The following is a 26,313-nucleotide window of genomic DNA, read 5'->3' on the forward strand; positions in this document are numbered from 1 at the left end:
TATCAAGCAGTGGAAGACGCCAGAGATAAACAACAATACTTATCAGAAAAAGGTTAACAAAAGTAAACAAAATGTAACAGCAATCATGGACTGGCAGAAAGCGAGTGATGCCAGTTTGGGGGTTTGAGCGAGAGACGAAAGATGGGAAAGATGGTTGAACGATAGTAGAGCCGTTTCCGTTTCCCACAAAATACACACACCAGAGCAAGAACGAGAGCTAGGCAGGAAATGCAGAAGCAACGTACGTCAGAGATGGGGAGGGGAGAAGGGACTACGGGATAGATGGACTTTACTATGGAGCCGGAAATCTTTGAACAGCACAGCACTTGCTTGCTTGCTTGCCTCTTCTGGGCGTGTCCATGGTCCACGGGCGTGTGTGGTGGTGGTAAGGGGTGGGAGGATACATGGAGAGAGAGGCAGACTAGACCCGCCCGGCTGCTGGGCATCGCCTCACGAAAAAGGGTCATCAGAATCCGTCATGCCCGCCGCCTGCGGAGCCCACCATTCTAGGATACGAGCTCGAAGTTTACTCATGTCTGCATCATAGCGGTGACCTCTCGGTGGTGTCTTCGGCTTCGCGGGCAGGGTTGCGGAGGGTGGCCGATTGGATCCTAAGAATATCCTCACCAGCCCATGGGCCCGGCCACCGCGGGTGGGCTGGAGCCAGCAACGCAGATCTTCCCGGTCGGGAACTTGGAGGAGCCCTGGAGGAGTCTACCCAGCTACGGATAGACGAGGATAGACGACCACGCACGACCTCCAGAGTATGGAGGCACTGACTGCACTGCTAGACCTAGAGGCTAGGAAGGACGTTGGGGTTTTCTTTGTCCCACTGTCCGTCCATTGTTCTCATAGAATAGTTCGGACGGCAGCCCCCTTTCGCGTGTGTAAAGGTACGTATCTCAGTATCAACGACGACCATTCTCTCCTTGCTCTGCCACGGCCGTGTCCGCGGGCTGGACTGAGCTCGCACTGGCAAGCAACAGAAGTTGGGAAGCGGACCCCGGGCCAAGCAAGGGTGGAGCCGCAAAGAGTTGAAAAAAGTCGAACTTTTGCAGGATTTCTGGCCGACATGGGTGTTTTCCCGGGAACCCAATCGATCCTGGGATCCTTCAGGGATCATTTGGCTTGTGTCGGGCGTGGTGTGTCCATGGTCCTCAGCCGCCGAGAGAAAGCTTCAGTAGCTTCGACAGGTGTCGAGGTGTCGACATACGCTGGGCGCCAACAGATGTCAGCTCGAGTGGCCTCCCGATTTCCAAGCGTTTGAAGCCGTTTATTCTGCATGTCTTGGGCGAGCGAGCTGCGAGGGGCTGGTCGTCGGCGGCGGCGAGCATGGCCCATTGAATGGAGAATGCATTGCATTGCATATTTCTCTCTCGTGTCAGCAACCCGCAAAACCGCAGCATGTGGTTCTGGCCCTGGGGCTGCGTTGCTTGGGTTCACAGTAAGGGAAAACCACAGGACCCCTTATTTTGCGTCCATGCGGCGGGCATGCGAGAAAGCACAGGCGAAGAAGAAAAAGAATTTTCGGGAAGACTGCAATAAGGAGAACACAGCTGCCAAGCGAGTCAGGAGATGGTCCCACAAGTTTACAACACGGCCGCCGGGATGTAATAGGATGGGATGGGTGATGGGACGGACTGAGCGTGATGTTGTGCTCGGCCTGTCGAATTGTCGAATGTCGACGGTCAGAAAAGAAGTGGACAGAACAGCAATTTGACGTCACGGCATTGGCTGAGATTCAAGAACTCATAAAGCCTGCAGCGGCACTTTTGGTGGCGAAACGTTGTGGCTTGCCTTTTGCCCTCTTTACGGAGTACTACTGTGTGTGTATCTGTATCCTTACTATCCTGCGCCAACCATTGCAACGGCACAACTCACTTTAGGCTGGGTAGCCGACGTGGTTATCAGTCACCTTCCTTTTTCCATGTTCTGTCAAGCCATTACCACTATCACTATCTGAACTGGTGCTACGCTGAGTCTCGGTCTGTAGCACACACTCCCAAGTATCGCCGTAACTCATACCTGAAGCTCGCATACTTACCTATCTCTCTGTCTCTACCTTTCGCCCGTCGCTTCTCGACCCTTTCTCGGAAGGTTTTTCGAACGGCGACGACAGAAAGAGAGACAAAGCCAACGGTTCTGTCATTCCCAGGAACTGCCCTGACCAGCTCGATGACAGGGCGGTTATACTTTAGTGCGCAGATTAGCCAGCGCCTCTAGCGCACAGAGGCTGCGGATAGGGCACAGAGGAACGGCCAACGGCGGGCGGCCAGCGGGTGTCTGTTCCTCGTCTGATGTCTCTCGTATTCCGTCCGAACCGCTGGCGGACTCGCGCGGGAGTGGCAGTCCTTGCAAGCTGAAACTCAAACAGCGAGGTTGGGAGAGCCTGGAAGAGGTTTGTCAACTTTCACTCTTGATTATGCCCAGTTGCCTTTGCCATTGTGTCCAATGAGACAAGCAATTGCCAATGATCTGTGGGGAATCAGGAGGTTTGGCACCTCACTGGCAGGGCTATCGTGCTTGGTGAACAAATTCTCGCCAAGTCGACCAGAAGCTTGTTTAGTCACCCCCCTTCTGCCCCTATTCCAGAGTTGGCATGACGCGGCTGCGCGAAGAAATACGGACCGGTAGTGGAGCACCGGTTTTTTGTGCACTCGACATAGCCAGGGACCTGCATATACGCCGCCGCCGTCATCGTTGATCAAGCCATTTAATGCAGACTATCCAGATTTATCCAGACTATCCAGACTATGCGAGGACGGTTCGAAAGCCACCCGTTCGGCCCCTAAAAGCAGGCACACACCGTTCGAGTTTTCCCACCTCGCGTGTCGTATTCCCCTATACCCCACCTTAGCACCGTATGGATACTCCGTACACATAGTACAAAGCACAAAATATGTTTCGATACTCTGTAGACAATCAAACTCTACTCGTGTAAAAGAATATCGGCATATCGGCATGTCCGCCGCCCGCGACGACCCCCACTCTCAGCCACCAATTTGGAGAAAAGCCCCTGAGCAAAACGCAACCACACTTTGACGCATCTCGGTGAGCCATCTACCGGTATCTCCCCCCCCCCCCCGGCCAGCCCGGGACGTACAGCATGAGCCCATAAATCCATAGAGTGGTCAAAATGAGCCCGCATAAAGCGATTGTGGCCCGGAGAAAAAAAGCGAATCCTTCAGCTTTGCCTTCTGAATGTCGGCACCAACAGACATTTGCTAGTAGCTAAAGAGGTCTGAAGTCTCGTCATAAAATGCCCGAATCCGAGCTGCCGTCGAGGCGACGGTTGCACGACAGCACCACACCTCTCAGCACCCAAACCCAATCCGTGTCCCCTGTGGTGATCGTTGCTATAAATACTCTCTGTTATCGGTGACGGAACAGCAGGGAAGAGCGTTGTTTGTGTGATTTGTGGCGTCTACCATTGGCTCGTTTACTACGCAGGCTCGCTCTCTCACTCGCTGTGCCAACTTTTCTCTCCAGTACCTATCGACAACCAGTTCGCACAATTGTCCGGTCCTGTGGCTAATGAAGTGAATGAGCCCATTCTTTTTTGCTCTCTTCCTCTCGACTTTCTCCGTGTGTGGCGTCCCTTGGCTGCCCACTATCGAAAACGGAGCACAAGGACCGCCGCCGAGCAATTCTGACTGAATTCGAGACTGCTTGACCATGCGTTTGTGCCACACCCCCCCTTGTCCCGGTGGGCTGGGACCACTTCACTCCCAGCCTCCAGGTTCAGGAAACACTGGAGCCAGTGTGGCCCTCGTTGGCGTTGTTCGCCCATGGGTTCGAAACCTCTGGACGGAATCACGATCAATCTGACACATCTCAACCCGTGCGGTAGCGTAGGCGAAGTCGCAGAGCAAATTGATGGAGTCGAGGGAGGAAAAATATCTTCACTCATCGTCGTTCAACCCCCAGAAATTTGAGCCCCTATTTGGTCTCCTTTTTTCAGAGTTTCCAACGGCTTTTCTCCTTGCTTTGTCTTGCTTTGTCGGAGAAATTGTTCTCTTTGTGTGTCACAGAGCACTCCCCCTTTGCCGCCCAGAGCTGAGCACAAAGCAAGGAGCTCGTCCAAGCTTCCCCGCCAAGAACGAGATGGGCCCCGCGGTCACCGGAATGCCGAAGATCTCGATGCCCTAAGGCTTTAGTGCCCAGCGGCTTGTCTCAACGAAAATTCGACGTTCAGGCTTCAGCTCCCACGAGCCGTGGATATGGAAAAAGTCTTCTCTTTCTCAGTCTCGCTTAGACTCTCGCGTCCAAAATTTCGGTATCCAGTGATAACGTTGCGATTGTCGAGATGAGTATTGCCAGAAAAGAGCTCGCACTTGCATATGCCATTACCGTCTAAACTTCCGTATTATTGCCCAATATTGTTACTATTTTGGCAAGAAATTATTGGACCCAATCACCCGGGAACGACGGAAGCGCCCCGACCAGCACTCTAAATGCCCGTGTTCATTCCATACGTGCGGGTATATCCTTCGGGACGGTGCCACCAGCGAGCAAGTAACTTGATGTCGTCGAAGTTCGACTACTTTACGAACGACCTGCGGCTCTTGTCGTGACTTGTCAGTGTCACTCAAACAGCCACGACAAGCCCAACCCGTCCTGCTAGACGCCATGACGCCGCCACCCTCGTCTTCCCTACCCTCGCCTCGGGTCGTCGTTTGTCATTGTTGATTTGAAAGTGGCAGTTGCTGCCTGGCACATAGAAGCGCCGAAATCTGTTCGAGCTACTGTCGAGCTACTGTTTGTCATCTCCACAACGGTTTCGCCCCGACAACTAGGACAAAAAACCTCCACACCCGCCCGCCAGCAAGGAGACTATCGAGCAGCGGCTCCAAAGACGTGACGTGGGTCTTACTCAGCAGAGAGAGGCACAGAGGGAAAACACCCCGGCGGGGTGTTGCGCGAGGTCGTGGTTTACGGGACGTGGGATTGCGAGCCTGTCTAACTAAAAAGACCCGAACCTCGGACTCACTGACGCGAGCCCTCTCTAACTGCGAATCGCCTAGCGTGAGCCTCGGAAGGATTTTTCTGCCTTCTGGTTTCTGCGATGGCGTCGACGGCGTCGGCGGTCATCTTCCAAGTACAGTATCTTGAATGTCCAGATACGTAAGTCGTTCATTTCCCCTATCTGTCAAATCATGTCAAAAAAGTACGCCTTGCAATCCGCGCAGCCTTGCGACCTGGGAGCGCACGCAACGCCAGCGTCCGCGCAAGCAACTGCGGCTTAGCGTCCATCATGAGCTGGTTCATCGACCGGTTCGAGTCGTTCGAGCCTCTTGAGGACCCTGAACGGGGGCTTCAAGGCTCAAACGGGACGAAAGTGTTTCGCGGCCCTCGCTGCCGAACGTCAAACTTCCAATGAGAGCTCCGGCTCGATATTGTTTTATTGATTGCTTTCCGGTGAGGGTAGAGATAAAGTGCCCCTCAATCGATTTCCTTCCAATCTTTCATTCCTTTCTCTATTCCGTACCGCCTCCCGGGGGCCTGGTGCTACGTTGCGGCGTGTTGCGGCTCCTTGGCACTCTATTGACGTTGCCTCTTTGAGCCCTTTCGGCACGAGGGTCACAATCCTTCTGTGTCGCAATCGAGGAGCAACGAGCCCTTTTCGGTCTCTGGCCCTCCCACTGTGGGCAGTCTGCCTCCCACGCTCTCTCTGGCCCTCTGCGTGAAAATTCGCGCGTGCCGCAACCCTGCAGGGCGCGATGTTGCTTCAGGCGGCTAAGCGGGCGTACAGCACCAATGCCTTATCTTCACCCAGCAGCAGCATGTGTGTGACGGTGTCTCTGCCGCCATGAAGTGTGTGTGATGTGTGATGTGTGATGTGGCCGTGAGGTTGGCCAAGCTGCTGCCCTTGCATTGTGAGACCAAAAGGCTGGGAGCTGACTCACCGCCCGACCCCCATGGCCAGCAACTGAGACCGCGAGGTTAGACTGCCGCTTCGCTTGTGTGCGATATGCATATACGAAGACATTAGCTTGCCCAAGAGGCGCGACTCCGACGAGCCAGATCAGCCCAGCGGCGGGAATACGGCCAACCAGCGGTTTTGTTTGTTTGCTCTTTTTGCTGGTTCATTCTATTTCTGAGTTTCTTGCCAGCACAGCAAGCCCGTTCAAACGATACGAACCATGAGTGGGCGCCCGCCACCCCGCGCGAGAGAGACAATGGGGAAGATGGGAATGCCGATGAACCGCGGGTTGCGCGGGGTGGCCTGTCATCGTTCGTCTAGAGAGCTTCATGAATCCTGCAAGTTGCTTATTGAAACTCTGATTTGCGAGCCTTACCGCTCCTAGTAGGGCTACGTGTGACGTGAATGGCACACCATGCGTCGGGTAGGTCGGAGCCGTGATGACGAGCTGAAGATTTACATCATTTCGAGGAACTCGAGAATAATCTCTTTCACTCGCTTCATTTGATGTAGCCAGCCGACCGACCAACGCATTCGGGCATTCATACTTACGGCACTTCGTATGGTCAGGTCGTACCACTCTCCGTCTTTTCTCTTATCTCGGGGGTTGGTTTTCTCTCATGATCCTAGCTCCTCAACCGGGCACTAAAGTTTTCCTCGTATTAATTGAGCTGCCTCGGGAAGTGAAGATCATCTGCACTCCAAGACGGCGAACCCTATTGGAGGGGACTACGGATACCTCGTCGACAACGCCAGACCACCCCGCCCTTGGAAAGTCTGGGGATGATGGTCTGTTCATTGTTTGCCGGTCCACCCGGGATCGTGTCCACCTTGGATCACGCTGGCTGTCTCTGTGAGCTTCAGATCCCATGAGACGAACACACCAGGGATACAACTTAGACCTTTTACTTCTCTGGAGTCTGCATTGAAGTCTAAAGCAAAATGCGGTAAAGTGACAAGTGATGACCGGTCCTATTTGTTACTCAGCGACTACAGCAACCAGGATATAGTTCCAAAGACTTCCAGAGTTCCAACTAACTGCCGTTGATCATGCGCAGTAGACAAACGTGATATGAGAGCTCGCGTAAGCAGACCATTTGCTACACGATTCTAACATGTAACGCATGGCAAGTTTACGAATCTAAAGGGAGAATTGGCGGTCCTAAGCAAACATGCTTGGCAATCGAGGAGTCATTGCTAGGTATCTTGAGATCAAGATCTTGAGCCATGTGGCGGCCTTAGAGATGGATGACATGTCATCCGATGCAACCATAAGATAGCACAGACACACGGGCTGGCTGTTCTGATGTCGACGTGCGTTCCCAAATCTGTGGAGAGAGCTCCCATGATGTAACTGGGGTGAGCTAGAGAGGTCTGTCTAAGCGCAAGTACGTGATATCTGATTCAACTACTACATAGCTGCAGAAACATGTCGTCAGCAACCAATGCTTTGTTTGACTTCCATGGACTAGACGATTAGCGTCTTCCCTCCCAAATCGTGTAGTCCTAGTCTTTATGTGGACAAGATAACGAAAGTGTGGGTGAATCTTGATCGTTGAGTCTTTTATCTCATCGTCGTGTCACACCAAGTGTGTACTCGTCAAGTTGAAGTGTGTGTAGTCTAGCGGTCTGGGCCAGCCTGGTCTCATGATGTCAGCCACAGACCTATCTTTGGAAACTCTGGGCATCAGACACGTGCTTCCCAAGTCACTTTGCCTGCCGTCATGGCTTTGCAGTGAGTCAAAGAGGCGCATGTGAGTTTCACAGGGTCTCAAAATCGACTTCGTACACATGTCACTGCACACGGGTGACGAAGAAATGAGTGTCAGACTACGTTCCTCACCGAGAAGCCTGAACTAGTCGAAATTGAATTTTTACATTGAATCTTAGCCAACTCATGCGGTCCAGACTTTGTCAGAGGCTACCCGATTCCTGGAAAGCTACGCGGATCAGACTCAGGTTTTGTTGTTTTGTCTGAAATATCGCAGAAAGAATCTACAGCGTCCATGAGTCAATTGTTTTCTTATTCGACTCGGTGCCACCAAGAGGCGTTCGAGGCGTTCGTTTCCGTCTTCTACATAGCTCCATGGGCTCTTCGCCAAAGTTCCAGTTCTGTTCTCGAAGGCTTTCTGAATTTTGGTACGCACAGCTAAACATCAGTGCTGAATGTCGTGTTTTCTTGTGCGTTAGTCTTGTGTAAAACTACTCTTAAATTATAGAGGACACTCGACATGGACCCTCTGAGTAAAAAAGTATCAAAGGTGCATTCATGACTGCTCCATAATCGGAACCGTTGGATATTGAATGCTCTTCGAATGCTTGTTAGCGTATTGGTCTTTAAGCATCGATGCCGAAGTTTTGATTTATCGCTGGCATTCTGACTTCGAATCTTGAAGAGATACAGGTTACGATGCTGTCTGGCAAGAAACGGGGCAGATGCGAGGCAATCAACATGGAGTCTTCATTCACTCAATAGTGGCTACTGTTAAAGAGAAAACTGATTGCCCTCGAAATCTGTTCCCCCCTTTGACGGATACACAACTGTGCGCGCTTTGACTTGGAAAGTCGCGAACAATGCATGACTCGTCAATTCAACAAGAACGCTCCATATCTCGCAATATCTCAGGGGAAGGGAAGGATTCTATTACCCAGAGTCTGAAGTATAGAGGGCCCGGAACTTTATTGGAGCTTGGGCTCCATCGCATCCTTGGCAAACATCCGATCTGCTTGAGCCTTGCAGGATGTGCCGTCAAGGTGCTTTGCTGAGACCCACTGAGAGGGTTTTCTGGAAAAGGACTAGAGCTGAAGTGGAAGATAGGAGTTAGTATCCGTAATTATAGGATAAAGATTCCTGGTAAAAGGGAAAGTGCAGGAACATCTAGTTATCTTGCTGCTTCTCTGGTTGAAGACATCGTGAGTTGACCTTTCAGTGACCCTGGGTTTCTAAAGCTCGTCTATCAAACTCAAGCTGCCATAGCCATGTGAACTTGCTACATGAACCTCATGGGCACATCATTATCAATCTTGGTTATGAACTATAGCTGTACATAATCTAAAAGTTCGTGCCTCGATTTCACAGATCACCGGCTTAGATTGTCCTACTTTGTCAAGTCTAGATGCATCCTATCCTGCATATTCTTAACGTAATACAACACTGTGGAACTTTTGGAGAAATAGGCATCGTCAAGTGGAAGTTGGCAGAATATGACGATCTGAATCGGGATTTCCAACTTGGTGATGGACTCAATTAGCCAGTGGCGACAAAAACCTCTAGCGGAGAGCACATGTATCTGTGTTCCAATGAAAAGCTCCAGAACTCTGCGATCCGAACTACCAGGATGCTCACAAGCTGAGTCGCTTTACGCCATCTTCTATCCGCGTCTCGTTATGACTTTATACGATAAGTTCTTGCTCCTTGACATTGTCAAGATATTGACTTGGAGCTTATGTAGAACCTATTCCCCCGGATCCTATGTCACTAGCCGGAGCACCTCAGCATCAAGTAGACGACAAGATAGACTAATGTACATCAGCCTTTTCTTAGAAAATTATCAGAAATAGTATCCAATTTCTGGGCATCTTCTCCGCATTTTATGACATTAGAAAAGCTTATGAAGAGTGAGGTATCTTAGTATGAGTGATGCGTAACAATCCTACTGATAAGAATGCTGTTAATTGACAGTTGGGAGCTTGGGATGTGTTGATCACCCGATCACTTTGCTATCCACTTAAGCACTCACCAGAAAGGTTCGAGGTGAATTAAGAGTATTTAGGTGGTAATGTGTGGAGCTCAGCATCGAGATAATTGTGCTGTTTAACTCACCTGGACGACTTTCCAAGAAATGCTTGAGGAAAGACAGCCAGCTGACTCAAGACAAGACAACGCTGATACTCGTGGTTCATGATAACTCAAGGCCGGTATTTCACATATACAAAAACTCATGAGCAACGTTGATGTTCGAACTCCCCCCTACGAGTTGCAGACCAACACATCACAACAAGTCCACAATGAACCAGCTGCGCGAAGCATCTGGACCGTCTACTCCGTTAATGTCCAAGAGTGTGCAAGTGCTTTTTCAAGTTCATTAGAATTTTCATCGCATCGACAGCAGTCTTAACGTCCAATATAATAGTACATGAGCACCTTGAAGTGAGAAGTTTGTGACCAAACATGCCCGTCACTTGAGTCCAGACCTCCTACCTTGTAGTCGATGACAAGTCTTTCAGACAGGAAAAGAACAGCCCAGACGTGTATTCAAGACTCGGCTATGGACATAGATAAGAACATAGCAAGAGTTGGCTTCCATGAACGCATGCAAATCACGGTCTACGAAGTCATTAAATGATCGGCATTTAGATAGGTAGGCACGACTTGAAACATCTTAAGCTTGATCACCATCTTGTTTGACACCTTTGCGTTTCGAATTGTAACATATCTCTTGTAAAGACTCATATCTATAGGCTTATTTAATTCATCACTTCGAATTTTAACAGTTTAATCAGGGAGGAATGGAAGCGTAGAAAACTAGCAATGAGCCCTCGGGGATGAGAGGCTTTGCAGTGTATTTTCCATGGGCGTTATAGACATACCACCTCCGCAATATTCGTCGACTTCGAGGGATTGCTCTATGAACGGACCCCTTCGTGCGGACTACTCCAATATGGCGGGATGAAACGGTAAGATACACCAGACCTATTAGAAGCTGATATAGCCAACGAGGCCGCCATGGTCTTAATAATCTCATGACTTCCTCGAAGTAGAAAGCCAACAAAAAACTCCCCCATCGCCCGCTGTAGCCGAAATGTGATGACGACATGCCAAAGCCGAAGCTACCTCCCGCTGTCCGTAGACCCCAAAGCCCACCGAGAGATCTCCAAACCGATGCAGTGCCGTTGTTTTGATGATGATGATAATGATAATGATGCCAGCCCGCCGGCTGAACCCTTTGATGCAATGCCCCAGTGACACCGAAGCACATCCAATGTGGGAAAGGAGGCGTCCAATCCCAGGAAAATCAAAAACACAAATCTAAAAAAAAACCCCTACATCGCCTTTATCGGTATGCGGTGATCGGTGATCTCATGCGTACTCGTCGCCTCGCTCGTTTCGTGTCGTCAGTCTTGCTTCGTGCTCTTGATTCTTTTCCTTCATAAATTTGCCACTCATGGCTTCGGCGCGTCGAGCGGTTTTCTTCCATAGACTGTCCTGTGGTTCAGATAGGAGTGGAAGTCCCTTTCCTTGACGTGCGACCGTACGTCCAACAAGAACATCTCGATCTGTATCTCGGTCCATCCCAGGGCTCTGAAAGGCCTTGTCGCCAGACCCTTGAGACCTTCCAAGATCGTTTCCCGCATCAATATGCCACACTCGCGCAGCTCAGGCCTTGCTGGCCAGTCGCCGATGGGACATTTCCTCCTGTCCTCTTCCACATTCTCGAAACCAGCGGCCCGCATCTCATCGGCGGCGGCGCGAATTCCATGCATTTCTGATCCAAGCACTCTTAATCCCGCGTCGAGGTACTGCGTGAAGACTCGGAAGCCGTACCCATCTCCGTCTGGGCAGGACTGGTCGTCGCACAAAGGGAAGAACTCGAGTTCTTGTATTTCAAACCAACCACCAGGCTTGAGGTGCCTACGAGAGTTCAGTCTCTTGTCTTCAGGTAGTATTGTTCGATAGCTTGAGGAGGGGATGTGAAAATGAGTTGAGGAGTTTACCTATAGGCGCGTTGCATGAGATCGTTGCGATCGCGAATGGAGTGCAGGGTATGTCGCAGATGGATGAAATCAAAGTACTCTTCGTCTAGATCCCATCCATTTTCGTGTTCAATATCGTCGACCATGAAGTGACAGTTGGGAGGCACTTCACTTGGCTGAATCGGAGATAAATCGATGCCGAGAAACGTAGAGTTGGGATGCATATCGGCGACTACGGGGTCACATGTAAGTTTGACCGCTTATCATAAACGTAGCGAGATCGTAATGGTGTGAGAAGAACGGTGTGAAAGTGAATCGTATGACGGCAAATGAAAGCGTCTTGAGGACTTGGAACTTACGTTCAATAGGCCAGTGACCGGGTCCAGTTCCTGTGAAGAATGGTGTTAACTCACTGCGATTCACAGCATATCCTAAGATGTAAACAAACGGCTCGGTGATGACGTCGCAAGATTCTGGCGTTGTTCTCTTCATTGCCGGGGCATCATGAACAACGTTGTGATGATTCTTGCAGAAGAAAGCGTTCATAACGTGGCGGCAGGTATTTGCCACGATGATCTCAAGTACGTCACCACCATGGTGCCTCACATGAAAAGCTTTCACATACCCAGATCCAGGACTTCGGCGCCTCTTGCCATCAGGTCATCGACAGGGGAAAAGAAGTACCTCCCACTCAGCTCAATGCTGATGATGTGCTTCATCTCGTCGCGGTCCTGCTCAATAGCATCGTTGGGAAATGCATAACGTCCTGCGCGGTAGGCGTGATATCGTAGTCGGTTCTCGTACATGTGCTCTCTCACACTGTCGGTCAAGCTCTCGGTGTCGTACTCATCGCCATTATGAGAACCGACAGTGATAGCTGTATCGGTGGAACCGGGCGGTGACATGACGGCCGGGCCTGAGGTTGCCGGAGAAGGGGGGCCGCCGAGTTTAAGCCGCTTTTCGGGGGGTTCTTGGTCTGAAGGCGGGCCGCGAGCGGACTTCACCAAGAGATCTCTCAGTTGTTCTTCGCGTAATGAGTTTGGCGGCGAATTCATTGTGGACGTGAATTATCTGCTTGTTGCGCTTCGTACCCGACAGACGCCAGCCTGAGTCAAATGTTCGAACCTAAGCGTACACGAACTTGACTGTCGTCGGGCGTGGAGAAAGGTCCTCGGCGACGGGCGCCTGACTTGTCGGGAAGTTGATGGCAGTGCGAATTGGCAATGCGAAGCGATCCCAATCCAAAACCTTGGCTTTCTCAACGTCAGAGAGCTTTCCAGGGATGGAAAATTCTAACCAGGGACCCCTCCACCAAGACCAAAATGCCGGCGATGACGTCCCAGATTGGCAGCCAGGCTTGTCTGTTTCCAACTGTCAGATCAGAAAAGTCCCGAAGCGGCGTGCGGCGTGGGGAGCGGTCGAACCGCTTGTGGATAGAGAGATAATCAGGATAGGGAAGATGTTGGACGAAAACGTCGGTTTGTTTGGAGGTGTGGAAGCGGGGAGGCGAGAACGAATGATGGGAAAGCAAACTTTGCGCTGCCTGTCTTGGAGAAGAGGAGGATACTGACAGGGGAAAAAGGAATAGAAAACCACTGGAGCGGATGACAAGGAGGGACCCGAGACAATGGAAGAGGGTTATTTGGGGTTGGTGTGCGTGCGCTTTGTTCGGGACGAGATAAATCGCGGACGCGAGCAGCGAAGGGAAGGATGGGAGGTAAGGGGATCAGGGATCGACTTCAACAACTGTTTGTTCGGGATTTCTGGCATGTCTTGCGACGGGACAGGCTTGGTGTTAAGAGAGAAAGGGTATGGTGGTTTGGACGGCTCGGCATCAACTTTGACATGGCCCGTGAGGGTGCCTCAGAAATCTGAATGACTTCCTCGACTGGGGGGAAACGAGAAGGGGGTCGTCCCATAGACTAAGAAAAGTCGCCAAGGTACGTACTAGCAAGGTAGCCGAAGGAGCCCGGTACCAGAGAAGGCGGCGGATGGCGGACAGGCTGAGAATGAGATGGTGTTTGTGGATGACCTTTTGGTATCAGGGGTGGGGGATTCAGGCTTCGTCTAGAGCTATGTAACCTGCAACCTGTCTAGCAAACTTCGACCGTCGACTAGCGTCCGTCTAGAAGAGCGGTGTTCAAGTCTGACGCGACAAGACTTTGTGTGCTCTCGGCGGTCGTCGTCGTCGTGGCTGGGGTGTGAACAGCGACGATTCGACGCAACGGAATGTGGTGAGATCGGGTTGTTCGCCGAATGCCCTGTGCGGGGGAAGAGGTTGTCGACCCTGGCAGGTATCTCGAATCCTTCAAGTTGACAGGTGATCGATAGCTCAACAACGCTCCCGGTAGATCGAGGCAAGACTGGGAGACAAGGTCGCAAGATAAGTCGCAGAAGGAATCCTGGGCTGGTAAATGATGACGTGGGGAATCTCGAGGGCCCGACAGTATGGCAACGTTGAAGAACACGATGGTGAAAACAAAGGTGAAAAGGGAGCGATTATGTATGTGTTTGGTGTCAGTGGTCCGAAGGCAAGGGACAATGAGTGCGAGAGAGAGAGGCAGGCAACAGAATGTAGACTTGAAGGAAACATGGATGTTCGAGTATGGACGATTGGCAAGGTCCAGGTCTTTACAGCTCCGCGTCCCGTCCCTGCACGGGTCGCTGTGGCCCTCTCTCTCTCTCTGTCACTCTTGCTCTCAGGAAGTACGGAAGTGAACCTACTAGACACTAAGGCAGGGAAGGAAAGGTACATGAGGGTCGATGGGTCAAGGGAATGTACATTGCTTCGCCCAGGTACAAGTGGGAGAGTGGCACTTGCGCTCTGCTCTGCTCTGCTTCGATACCTACCTCAGATGCTACAGCAAGGCTTGGATGACTTATACTTGCAGGGGCGGGTAATGCTTTCCCGCTCGATACCCGGGCTGTGGTTCTCTACAGGCCAGGGTTAATGATGGTCGCTGCCCGACAACTAAATGACTATAATTTTTTGATGACTTTACAGCTTCACGAGGACGATAAAGATGAAGATGATTAGGAAGATGAGAGAGAGAGAGCTCAAGGAGTGTGTGAACCTGTCCTTGGCAATGTTTGGCACCAAGCGAGCTTACCATGCTTACTGCGCAAGACAAGACAGTCTCGACAGCTCTGATGAGCTAGCGAGCTACCCATAGGCAAGTTGTCTCGAATTTGGTTAGCTCGTCAGCCGCCTACTGTTGCTCGAGTGTGCCTAACGCCCATCAATCTGCCCCTGGGGCCTGGGGGGGGGGGGGCCACTGGGGTGTGTGTTTGTGTGTGAGTGTGTGTGTGTGTGTGAGTGTCTCCCATTCAGATACGACGGGCTGGGCAAGGAACGAAACAGGCAGGGTACAACATACAGACCTGGCCACTGTCAGTGGGGTGGCTGCGCACATCAGTGGTGCGGGCAGCGGGAGAGGAGGGTAAGGGCATCGGCGTCGGAGGGGAGGGGAAGGAATCCTTCAAAACAAGCTGTCGGGTCAGACCTGAAGACGTAGGGACCCGGGAATGAGGAACGAAGGCGTCGTGATGGACCTATGATTGGCTCAAGTCAGGGATTTGGGGGATGAAGCATGTCTGTTTTGCACCAGAATTGGCATCACCCTGCCGTTGCGTCTATACTGGGTATGTAGTACAAGCACAGCGCATACATACACAATGAATACAGCAGCGGGACAGGCAGGAGGCATGACGGGAAGAAGAGACACGAACGTGGCCCCATGTGGGAGAGCACATGGTCCGTCACAACATCAGCTCATTGAATCAGTATAAGACATGCTTCGCGGCGATTCTCCCGTCCGTCTGCTCGTGCAGCACGAGATAGGATATGATGGGCCGTGACCAAAAGGATGATGGGAAGAAAAAGTGAACATCGTGAGGGGAACACAGGAAAAGGGTTCAAAAGAGGGGATGGAGGGGGGAAACTAGTGTAAACAGTCTGGAAGTGGGATTCGGTGAGGTTGTAGCTGAAGTGGAGGGGTGCAAGGCACGTTGGGGTTAAGGTAAGGTGACTTTTTGCGATAGGGCATCCGTACTACCCCAAGAGTCAAGACAACGCCGGAATGGTTCTTAGGTTTTGAAGATCGAGGAAGAAGAGGGGGGGTTCTTGCGAGCACTTCCGGGTCCTCTTGTCCTTGTAAGGTTGCCAAAGTGCAGCTCCGAGAAACAATCCCAATGTGCTGTGCGCTGGCAGACGTGGCTTGCCTTAGGGCTGCGACCATGGCCGCGGTGCCGTGGTGCCACGGCAGATGGGCGAGTCAGGAGCCGTCAAAACCCTTAATGAGAACGGGTGATGATGTGCGGCAGTAGGGCTCCTTTTCGAACCGGAACGGTAAGCGCATGTTGTTTCTGAGAGATAGCCGTTCACCGAGTGGAGAGATATCCATTGCCAGCCGCTATGCTCTGTACATATCCGTACAGAGTACAGAGTATCCTTACTCTTGTAGGCAAACGGATGTGAGCCAAGACGATGCGTGCGTAATGAGCGGAGCGTCTACATGGTGGCATAATGGAGACTGGACATGAATCTGCATGTGCTTCGTGTATGCGCAGTGTCAAGACTCGGGAGGTAGACCGATAGTCGAGAGAGAAGAATGTGAGATAGGGCGAGATAGCAACGGGAAAGAGGAGCCGGAGGCAGACTCTGAGAAGCACATGATGAGGCGTGGCCAGTCGTGATGCCAATGAATGTCGACATGTTCTGTACTGAAGAGGGGCAACTGGAGCTGCTGATGGGGAACTCTCCTGCGGACGTCCATCGACCTGCTTGCTATGCGGATTATCGTCGGAGGGAAGTCCTTCAAGACTAACCTGCGCAACGATGACCCAGGACTGCTGCTGCTACGGCTAGGACATCCTCCTGTACCGTACTTACTGTGTACTTAACTAGGCGCAGACGTACGGAGTAGGGGGCCCGCCGACCCAAGGGAATGGGAACATCAGTTCCTCTAGCAGCAGCAGCGCAGCAGAAGCAAAGCAGACGCAAAGCAAGTGCCCTGCCCTGCTCGCCTCGCCTACACTCTACTATGTACCCTTAGCTGCTCTGCTGCACTGGGAGGAGCTGCGGATGGGAGGAGCACCAGGAGTAACCTCGACCTGGAACGTGCAGCGTCCTGGCCGCCTCTCTGCCCCCCCCTTCTCGTGGATCCGGGCAGGCAAGGCAAGCCGCAAAGGCAAAGACAAGGCGGAAGTACCTGCGGGTGTCGAGGTACATCGATCACCTGTTGACTACTGTTCTCTCTCTCTCTCTCTTCCTCTCCCTTCTCGTCCAAGGCCCTCACCCCTCCCAACTCCCAGTCAGTGTCAGTGTCACTCACTTCCCTGGGGCCCTTGGCTCGGACGTTTCCATGGTACAGGGCATGCTTATCTAATCCACTTCTATTCTCCACTTGTGTTGGACAGGTACAAGCTCATTTTCAAAGCCCGGAACCGGCAGGGCCCCCAAGACGAATCGAGGATTTTCGCAGGGAAATCAAAGTTGACGGAGAGTTCCGCAATAATCATCTCGACGACTCTAAGTCTATCACGGTAGATGTCACGAGTCTAGGACTTTCTGGTCTGCGATGCTATCAGTACGTCTGTCAAAAGGCCTGCCCATCACTCTAGTAGTGTCGGCACCTTCGCGTCTGACCAAGTCTTGGCCTTCGTTCACTTCGCCATGCCATTCGACCTTGTGGCAGGTTTCGATGGAGCCCGCAAAGGATCAACACCTCGTCAATGAACTCTATTCTGTCTCGAACCAAGCTGCTGGGATGAAGCGCCATGAACCTGCAACAAGCGGCCGACAGTACAGTCAAACCACCTACCCGAGAGAAGGGGAGCTCCTGGCAAACGTAGCACCCCACGAAGAGTCAAGAGTCAAGACTCAAGACCCAAGACCCAAGAAGCTCAAGAGTTGGGAGAAAGAGCACGGAGCACAGAGCGCCGAAGCTCGGTCGAAACTGAAGGCCGGGGCCGTCGACCCGTCGGTACCGTCAAGATGGCCGACCGTCTGACGGTCATGTTTTGCGGCTCTTCGGTTTCTGATGGGGACCCCCGTCTCTGAAGTCTCCAGCAAGATCGAGCCCAGAAAAGATCACACAGATGCATCCGTTGAACTATGGGCCCGCAGAGATTGCGCGAGATTGCGCGATGTCCCGAAGAAGAAGAAGAAGCATACCACTATCGCTGGACCCCACGAAGCCCATCAACCCATAGGCGAAAATCTGGATGGGCCACAGCAAACGAACTTGAGATGATCGATATCATTCCACTTCTCGTGCGGCAGGATTCTCTGCCCAAAGCTGCCAGTGTTTTTCTGCCCACCGACTTCCCCCGACACATTGACCGAGTGCCGAAGCTTAGCAGTCCAGTCCGTTGGGAAGGAAGAAAAGCAAGAAAATGTTTCGACAACTTGGCGGCCTTTCACTCAGCTGTCAGTGTCACAGTCCTATGTCCGTGACCAAGTCCACCAGCAAGGACCATCCATACTTTCCGTCGTCCATCAAACGGGCGCAAAGTCCGCACTACCATGGTAAAGGAAGGCCGCTCAGTGATCAATCATTCGCGCAGTGTGAGGAAAGCCTCACTTCTGACTCTTCCAGGGTTGCTTTCAGAGGTACATGCTGACAGCGTTGACGCTTGACGGATGCTACAATGGCACAGTTCAAGCATACCGATGAGCAGAGCAGGGCAAGGTTTGGAGGTCTTGGCTCCCGAGAAGTGGTCACTGGCAGTCGTTGACGAGAAACCCATGTCCATGCTCCCGGACCCGGGCTGCCCCTCCTCGTCGACGCTGCTTGGGTCTTCCCCTCCTCCTCCCAATCCAGCAGAGCGCTGCCCACAATTGCTCAAGTCTTTGTCAGATCTCACAAAAAACCTTGCAGCAGCGGTTACGGTCAGAGAGGGTGGAGGGAAGAAGCGTCGCTGTCTGGTCCGTTTGTCCTGCATCGAGCTCAATCCGTCGATTCGACTGGAGAGAGGAGAAAAAAAGTAAATATGAAGCTTTTCTCTAGCCACGAAGATTCTGGGAAGCCCAGGTTTTGCTTGGGTGGCCTTTCCTCTGCTCTGTGGAATTCTCCCCCTCATCTTAACGTTCCACACAAAGCATGCGTCAAACCTGACAGCCCGTAACTCAAGTATGACCTGATAGTCACCCGCCACATGGAGGTTACGTTCGGAGAAAAACACGAGACCCAGCACGTTTAAAGAGACTTCAATCTGCACTAGAGCATATCCCGTCCGTTACGAGTGTGTGTGTGCGTACGGATACCTACCGTACAGAGAGAGGTACGGAGAACAGGTGCAAAGTGAGCGCCGGAAGAACACACTACCCAAAGAAAGAGTGGGACTTTAGATTTCGGGATTTGAACTTGTCCCTTCTGTGGGGGCTGAGACCCAGATTGTCCTTCTTGGCGGTACAGGGAGGGTCGAGAAATCGAATGGGTTTTGGTGGGATACTCAAAGGGGGCATGCCGAGGTCGAGAAGAGAGCAGACGGGTACATGGACAGTACTTGACTCTGCTTCCTTCTCCTTGACGTTATCCATGTTTCTCTCTCATGGAGGAAATGTCACAGCCTGGTATCCCAACACCCCTTTCACTCCCTGTTCCTTGGATCCTCTTTCCCCTTTGCCCACTGTTAGTACTGCTAGACACCCCCTAGACGGAAAGGGACATGAGACGGATAAAGCGCTGCAACTTTACGAATACAGAGTACTTGGTCTGCACGCCTTCAACGGACAACAGGGCAGCTAGGGGCCCCAGCCATCATTGTGGATGTTCCCAGAGGAATGGCACGCTGGGCCGGGACTCGGGAGGAAGCTTTTCTTGGGAGAAGGGGGGCCGGCCCATCGAGGTCACTCTCTCCGAGTCTATCGGATCCGCATGTATTCTGTAATTCACTGGCTGGGAGATGTTGACGTTTACGAGAGGAGGAGCTGATTTATCCCTCAAAGACTTGCTCAGCATTAGTTATGGTCAGACGTATTCTATTGTGAAACCAGAGACTTTGCAAGCTCCTCACAACCAAGGAATCTGAATTCAATAACTCAGCGACTTCATGCATCCGATAGAATGCTGGCATTGGTAAGCGGCAAAGTCCATGGAGGGGGCTTCGATTGTGTTTCTTTCCAACCAAAAGTCCTTCCTTTGCAGCGAAGATCGCATGCCTCTACGCCGCTCGTCACTCGGCAGTCGGCAGTCGCATCGTTCTAGCCTTTCAGGTGAGTGGTCGTTTCTCCAATAGTCCAATCCTTTTCCTATCTACACCTGGCGTACTGCATCCAGGGCCCACGCAAAATTTGATACTTCAAAGTTCAGAGTTCTCTCTCTAGTACTGATACAAACCGGAGTACGGAAAGCGATCATGGCTATACCATCCTATCCATCCATGCAAGTAGCTTTGATATTACACGTCGTGACTTCCCGCGCCATGCAAGCGATTGCCATTCCATTGCATTATTACAACCCGTTGAATACCACGCTCGGATGCGACCTCCCGGATCCCAAACGGAGCCATCCCCATGACCAACAACAACCCCCGTCTTTACCCATCTGTTGTCACTCACATCGACATCCCGTTCATCGGCCGACACAGGGCGACATCGTCTCGTCTCGTCTAATATGGCGTCGACCCAATGGCAGTTGTTGCAACTGTAAGTCCCCGGCTTGACCGCCGGCCGCTGTTGCGTCTGGGTGCCGCCAAGGCAAACTCCGCGACTCTCGCGATTCGTCCCTGTTTCCCCTCCAGGGCATATCATTTCGGTCCCGTCTTCTTCGCCCACCCGATCCTCAGCATCTACTTACCGTCCGGAGCGAACGGGCGTTCGGTCGTCTTGCTAGCACCGGGAATAACGACCACTGCAGATCTCCGTCAGCTCATTTCACATTTTTGCCTTCGCACCGTCGGCTTCAGATCAACTCTCCTATCCACCCTGGATGGGACAAGAGACTGGAAATCATGAGATGACCCAGACAGCCAAATCAAGTCAGGACCAGACGGTATTGAGATGGATGGCAAGCTGCGACGCTCTAATCCAACTGTGAGGTTCATATGATCTCTTAGCGTCCCGGGCGTCCGCAGCTTTTCGACTCGTGCCTGCTGGTCCGTGGTTCAGCCTAAGCCTCTCTCTCTCCCGCAGTAGGGAGGATCAGAGTCAGTTGCGCTACTTTGGCCCTAATTTGCGCCCCCATTGTGTCAACTCATCTCTTGTCGCCATCGCGGATCTTGATTCGTAGAGCATGGCCGTGGCATGTCACAACGTGGTCGACAATGTGTAATTAGCAAAGCCATCTTTTCTTTGGAATCCCATCCCAGGCGAAACAAAAGGCCTAAGCTACCTTAGCTGCTTAGTCTCAGCCCCCCTCCCTTCCCCTCGAATCCAAAGAGACAAAATGTGCTCGTCCAAGGGGACCTCTGAGATGGAACTACGTGCTAGTCACCGCCCGTGAGCCGGGGTCCCGAGCAAGTTCCATGGCATTGGACGCGACGATCTGAAGCCATTGCTTTTTGGCCTGGACTTTGACTGTCGATCGCCAACCACTACCGGGTCTAACACTGCGTTTTCTCCTAATAACCACGACTAAGGCGGTCAAACATCGCAGCCGCCGTCTCACACCCATACGTGCTAGACAGCCTCGAACGCTGAATACCGATTACTGAACATTACCATTACCATATGTACTAAAAACCATCGGAATGGTCTCGCACCAATTGCGATACCATTTACATTACAGCATATTAGGGCAACACGATATTTCGGCCGTACAAGCGGAAGCGCACGCGGTTTACTCTGCTCTGACCGCATGCCACCCGATTTCGTTACCAGATAGGCTCTTTTGCGTGCTTATCCCACAAAGTTTGATGACCCGACGACACAGCCATCATACCTGTCTGGCACAAGCTTACAGACACGTAAGGACATACATGTCTCCATGCTCAGCCGAGCTGCAACCTCTTTAACCCCTCTGGTCCAACAGGTTCCAAAACGCCACTAGCAAATCAACCCAAATTGGCGCAATGAAGATCTTCGGAATCATCGGGCACTACCAAGGAGTTTTTGGGCCGAGGGATCTCTCTCCCGAACTTTACAAATCTTACCAGACCCTTATCCTCGGAACATGAGCAAATGCACAGCATGACGACGGAAGGGGGGAACCGCGATGCTTGTGACAAACGCACGTCAAGCTACAAACGGGCTCAGCCTACGTATATGCGCGCACCATGTAGACATGACTCAAACCACAGGCGAGACAAGATCAACGTTGGCTATTCCCAAGCCTCACTCATGGCATTGCCCTCGCTCTCGCGCTGAGCAACGCCCGGTCCCGACATCATGCCGCAGAGGCGCATAGTAACTGCATCTCTTTCTACGGATACCTCTTCGACGCTCACCGCATTTGGCGACGTGTGTGCGCGCGGTCCCAATCGAAGGGCTATTGGGTGGTTCCTTGTCTCGTGCCTGCAGTTACGGGCCACTATCCCCTCTGTCGGGTTACCTGTAGGCTGTCTGCAGATTGTTGTGTATGTGTGTTTGTGTGTGCGCGTGTGTGTGTGCTGCTTTCTCTCTCATATCAACGGACGGCTTGGCTGCTTGAATCCTTCGGGTTTCGCAGCCTGTCAAAGGTCTCCAGAACGGTGGATCGCATATCCGTCCGTACAGCTGTGGTCCTGGCTGGCTGGGGTCTGTCCAGCATCTGGTGCTGGGCAATGGAAGCCGGCCGGCAAAGTGTTTGTCAAAGTTACCCCTGTCGTTCTTCTCGTCTTTCCGTGCTGCCGCGCCCGCGCAGTGCGCACAAGTTGCACACCCACGATGCCCAGGACCGCACTAAGCACCCGCCTCAAAACTTATGGTCGAGCGGGGGTTTCCTCACGATCATCTTGGTGGACGTACGCATCGAGTAGGAAATGAGGCCATGGCTGCTTCTCAGAGTCGTATTCGATGTGTGTGTACGGTGGCTCTCGGCCAGCCGTTCCACTCCGACAACTTTCTGGATCGAAGCTGCTCCCCCCACGATATTGCAAATGACATCGACCCAAGGCGGGCATACACGTTCTCAGGCTCTGCTCTCCTCGCAGAAGCATCTCCATCATAGGCTTGGTCTCTCGGGGATGGTTCGTTCAGACAGCAGCTTCCCGTCATAAGCTGTGCTGCCTGTCATCTCTTTCTCACATTAACCGGACGTAGGGTACGCTATCCACCGACCTAACGGATGATGGCTGAAGTGCCGTCCAGTCCTTTTTATCCAACAGGACGGCACACCAAAAACGCCACAGCTCTGCCTCTCGGGTCTGGCCTTCCATCTCTGCGTCTCGCTGCCCTCAACATCCATTCATTCATCGCGACCCCTTTCCCCGAGTGGGTTATTGTTTCCAACCGAGTGGTCCCCCTTGGACCTGCACCTGCAAGCGATCCCGAGGCGAGCAGTACCGTGCCAACGCACTGGCGAGACTCTTCCCGCTTGTGCCGCTCGATTGGGATGACTCCATTCAAGCAGAGACGGACGAACATGGCGGGACCTACTTCGTACGTATCCCGTAGTGTAATGACCTTAGTGCCTCCATTCCGAGTTGTGGAGGCGTGCCGCCATCCAGGTGGGGTTTTTGGTCAGAATGTTTGCTGGTTCCGCGCATTGTGCGACATGCAGATGACATTAAACGGCCGCAATTACGCGCGCGACTTGGAACCTGGCGTGAGTGAATCTTTTGGACGCAATGGTATCCTGACTTGTTCATTGCAACACAAGAAATAACACCGAATAGGAACGTGGCCGGCTGAAGGAGAACCTCCACAAACCGTCACGATAATCTGCCACAGTCGTATTCCATCCAGCCATGTCCTGGCAGTGACCCATCCCATGGGTGTGTGACATGTAGGTATGGCCATGCACCTCGTGATCGTGTTTCCCGACGCCGGCTAGAGCAAACAAGACAACAACAACATCATTTGCTTATGCGTACGTACTTGCCTACATACGGCCGTGGGAAGCCGGACGAGACGCCATTTCCCCTTTCCTCCTCCCTGGCATACCTGTTCTTTCTTTGACCGCTAGAACGGGCTCATACGATAAAATCCGAGGGGATGGTTAAGCTAAGCGGCCTTGACTGGCGCGGTCGAACTCTATTCCAGCCGCAACGAGAAAGCAAGGAAGCCAAGTCAAGCCAGCCCGCTACGGCGTCAGGTGGGCGTTTGCGAGTGACTCTCGAGTCTCATGTCTCGACACTTCCATGCCTTCTGTGCTTCTATGTCTCTATTTTATGTCTGATCAGCGGATCCAGCCGTCGAGTGATTCACTCTCCCTCCGAATCTTTGCGAGAGGCGTGCAGATGTAATTATAAATGCGTCGGGAAACCAGCTGCCAAGCTGCTTCTCCGCCTCCTCCGCCTTGCTCTCCTCCCCGTTCTCCTTCTCCTCCGCGCTGCAGTCCCTCCCTTCGAGCATGACCGCCAACGCTCTCGCGCACATCCAGCAAAACACCATACCGTGTCCCTGAAAACTCGCGCAAACCCACAGTCCTTCCTCGCCCGGCACCTCGCCCACGAATGGGAACCCGTCGGGGCTGAAGCCCATGATGCCCGTCCACTCGGCGCGCACCCTGCCGCCGCCCTCGCCCTCGGGGTCATCGTCGCCCCAATCGTCGCCGAAATAGCGCGGTGTCGTCTCGCGCAGGTACGCGCTGATGACGGGGTTCAGCCGCGAGTCATCCGTCGTACCGTACTCGCCTAGCCCTTGGTCGGGAGCGCGGACTAGGCCGCCGCCGATGACAATATCGCCGGCGAACTGCGTGCCTGCCGGTTTGGGGATCATGTACTCGTAGCCGGCCTCGTAGATGAAGCTGTAGGTTGTCGCGAGGCCCGCCTTTGGCATGTTGGAGCCCGGGCGGAGAGCAGTGATTTGGCCTCTCATTGGGACGATGGCTTCTTGGAAGCGTGGGTGGAGGGATGCGGTGTAGCCGTTTGTTGCGAGTATGACGCGGCGGGCCTTGATTTGTCCTTTTGGTGTCTCGACTATCCAGCGGTGGTTGTCCGTGGAGACACCATGTTGAACTTTCTTGACGCTTAGTGCCGGTGTCTCTGTGAAGAGCTTCATGCCTTTGTCGACGCATAACTCCAGCACGTCGGTGGTGAAGCGGTATCCCGAGATGCTTCCGGCTTCGTATCCGATGCCTCCATATAGCCCTTCTTTTGCAACGTGAAACCGGGTCTTCATCTCCTCAACGTCATAGAATTCGTACTTTGAGGCGTCGTCGTCTGGCATGGTTTTTGTCATCGCCTCTATGGCCTTCTTGGCAGCTTCCCACTGCGCCTCGTCGTATATCGCGTCGACGGTCTGGCAGGGTCTGCTCTCCGTCTCCTTGTCTTTGAGATGTGACGCGGCAAAGGCGTGAACCGCTCGGATGTTTGCGAGTTCGAGACGGGCAATGAGACAAGCTGCTTCAGTCCCAAGTGTCTCGGCGTGATGAAGGAATGATCGGTAGGATGCGGCTTTGGTATGGCCGCCATTGCGACCCGTTGCACCTGAGGTAAGGGTGCGAGCCTCAAGCATGGTGATGTCCGGGGGCGAAGCCGATCCATCTTTTGAGGAAAGGAGGAAGTGCGCTGTGGCCGCGCCAGTGATGCCACTTCCTATGATCAAAGTATCGGTCTCTGAGGGTGGTGATGGGCTGGAGTTGTAGGTTGAGAGACGGGAGAGCGGCGAGTGCCAATAGCTGGGCGTTGGGTTCGGGACTGGGAGGGTAACGGGAATACGGGCTCTCTCGTCCATGATTGATACGGACGAACGAGTGGATTGTATTATATTATCCTCGGACTTGAGCTCAGATTTGACTTACGTCCTTGAACGAATATGAAAGCGATGAGGAAAAGACAAATGGGAACGTTGAGTTAGATTCGGGATTGATAGCTGCGGGGGGATTTGTGAGGTTGCTGTTGACGTCAGACACCAGATGAAGAGTTCTCCAGTCTCGCATTCATGTCAATCTGCTGTGTTATGTTATCCAACGTCCCTCACGAATTCGAGTAATGTAGATATCACAGCATCCGGGGGTTGTGGTGGACGAGAGTGCTTGTCCCTCGGTAGGAATCTCGTCTCCCCCACTCAAGGCGATATGGCAAGTCAATGCGGACGATGATCGGTGCGGGGTTCCGGGCCCGGTGGTCCGCATAAACATGCCCGTTTGGGTATCGGCGCATCCCGGCTATGCCTGGACCACGGCGCATCTCGTGTTGATCACGTCTTTGACATGACTGCGAATATTCAAATGCAAGGCTGTGTATGATTTTATAATGGAATTTGTAATGTATCCAGAAGCATCAAAACTTGAAAAGAGAGACCCTCTTGGCAGTAAGGCGCATACGAAGCCATGGGCATTCAACTCTTTGACCATCCCAGCATTTGCACTGGGAATGCCCTCAGCTACCATGTACGACCGCACCCATTGGAAAAGTCGAGATTTTCTGCCATTTGGATTAGTTGACTAAAACGGCCGTATGGAATCGAATGTTTGGCTTTCTCTCCATTACTAAAATAACTGCAAGTCCATCCTCGCTCAACACCGCGCCGTCGCCCCCCTCTCTTTTCTGCTCTACCTCTACATTGCCCTCACTCTTTCTCTCACGCCTCGTCTGCTCTTAACGAGACACCTTTCCTCTTCAAGTAAAATGCTATCTCTTGTTTCTTCGACTTGCCCTACTGTGCGCAG

The 26,313-nt window shown here is 52.5% G+C and overlaps 3 protein-coding genes across 3 annotated transcripts; 1 reads left to right on the forward strand and 2 right to left on the reverse strand.

Annotated features, from left to right (window-relative positions):
* Positions 1–11,086: 11,086 nt before the first annotated feature.
* CTAM01_11399 (methyltransferase domain-containing protein) lies at positions 11,087–12,672 on the reverse strand (the record flags this gene model as incomplete). Its single annotated transcript, XM_060527410.1, has 4 exons — positions 11,087–11,555; positions 11,639–11,849; positions 11,977–12,006; positions 12,243–12,672. The coding sequence occupies 4 exons, from the start codon at positions 12,670–12,672 to the stop codon at positions 11,087–11,089; spliced, it is 1,140 nt and encodes a 379-aa protein (XP_060377980.1).
* A 3,851-nt stretch (positions 12,673–16,523) lies between these two features.
* On the forward strand, positions 16,524–17,628 carry CTAM01_11400 (uncharacterized protein; the record flags this gene model as incomplete). The annotated part of the gene is made up of 3 exons (XM_060527411.1): positions 16,524–16,841; positions 17,036–17,205; positions 17,427–17,628. Coding segments are annotated over 3 exons (690 nt in total), but the record flags the coding sequence as incomplete, so codon positions are not given.
* A 6,239-nt stretch (positions 17,629–23,867) lies between these two features.
* CTAM01_11401 (FAD dependent oxidoreductase) lies at positions 23,868–25,376 on the reverse strand (the record flags this gene model as incomplete). Its single annotated transcript, XM_060527412.1, has 1 exon — positions 23,868–25,376. One exon carries the CDS (start codon positions 25,374–25,376, stop codon positions 23,868–23,870), a length of 1,509 nt encoding a protein of 502 aa, XP_060377982.1.
* Between the last annotated feature and the right edge of the window lie 937 nt (positions 25,377–26,313).

The sequence above is a fragment of the Colletotrichum tamarilloi genome (genome assembly GCF_030869305.1).
Source record: "Colletotrichum tamarilloi strain Tom-12 chromosome Unknown Scaffold_61.1, whole genome shotgun sequence".
Lineage (NCBI taxonomy): Eukaryota > Fungi > Ascomycota > Sordariomycetes > Glomerellales > Glomerellaceae > Colletotrichum > Colletotrichum tamarilloi.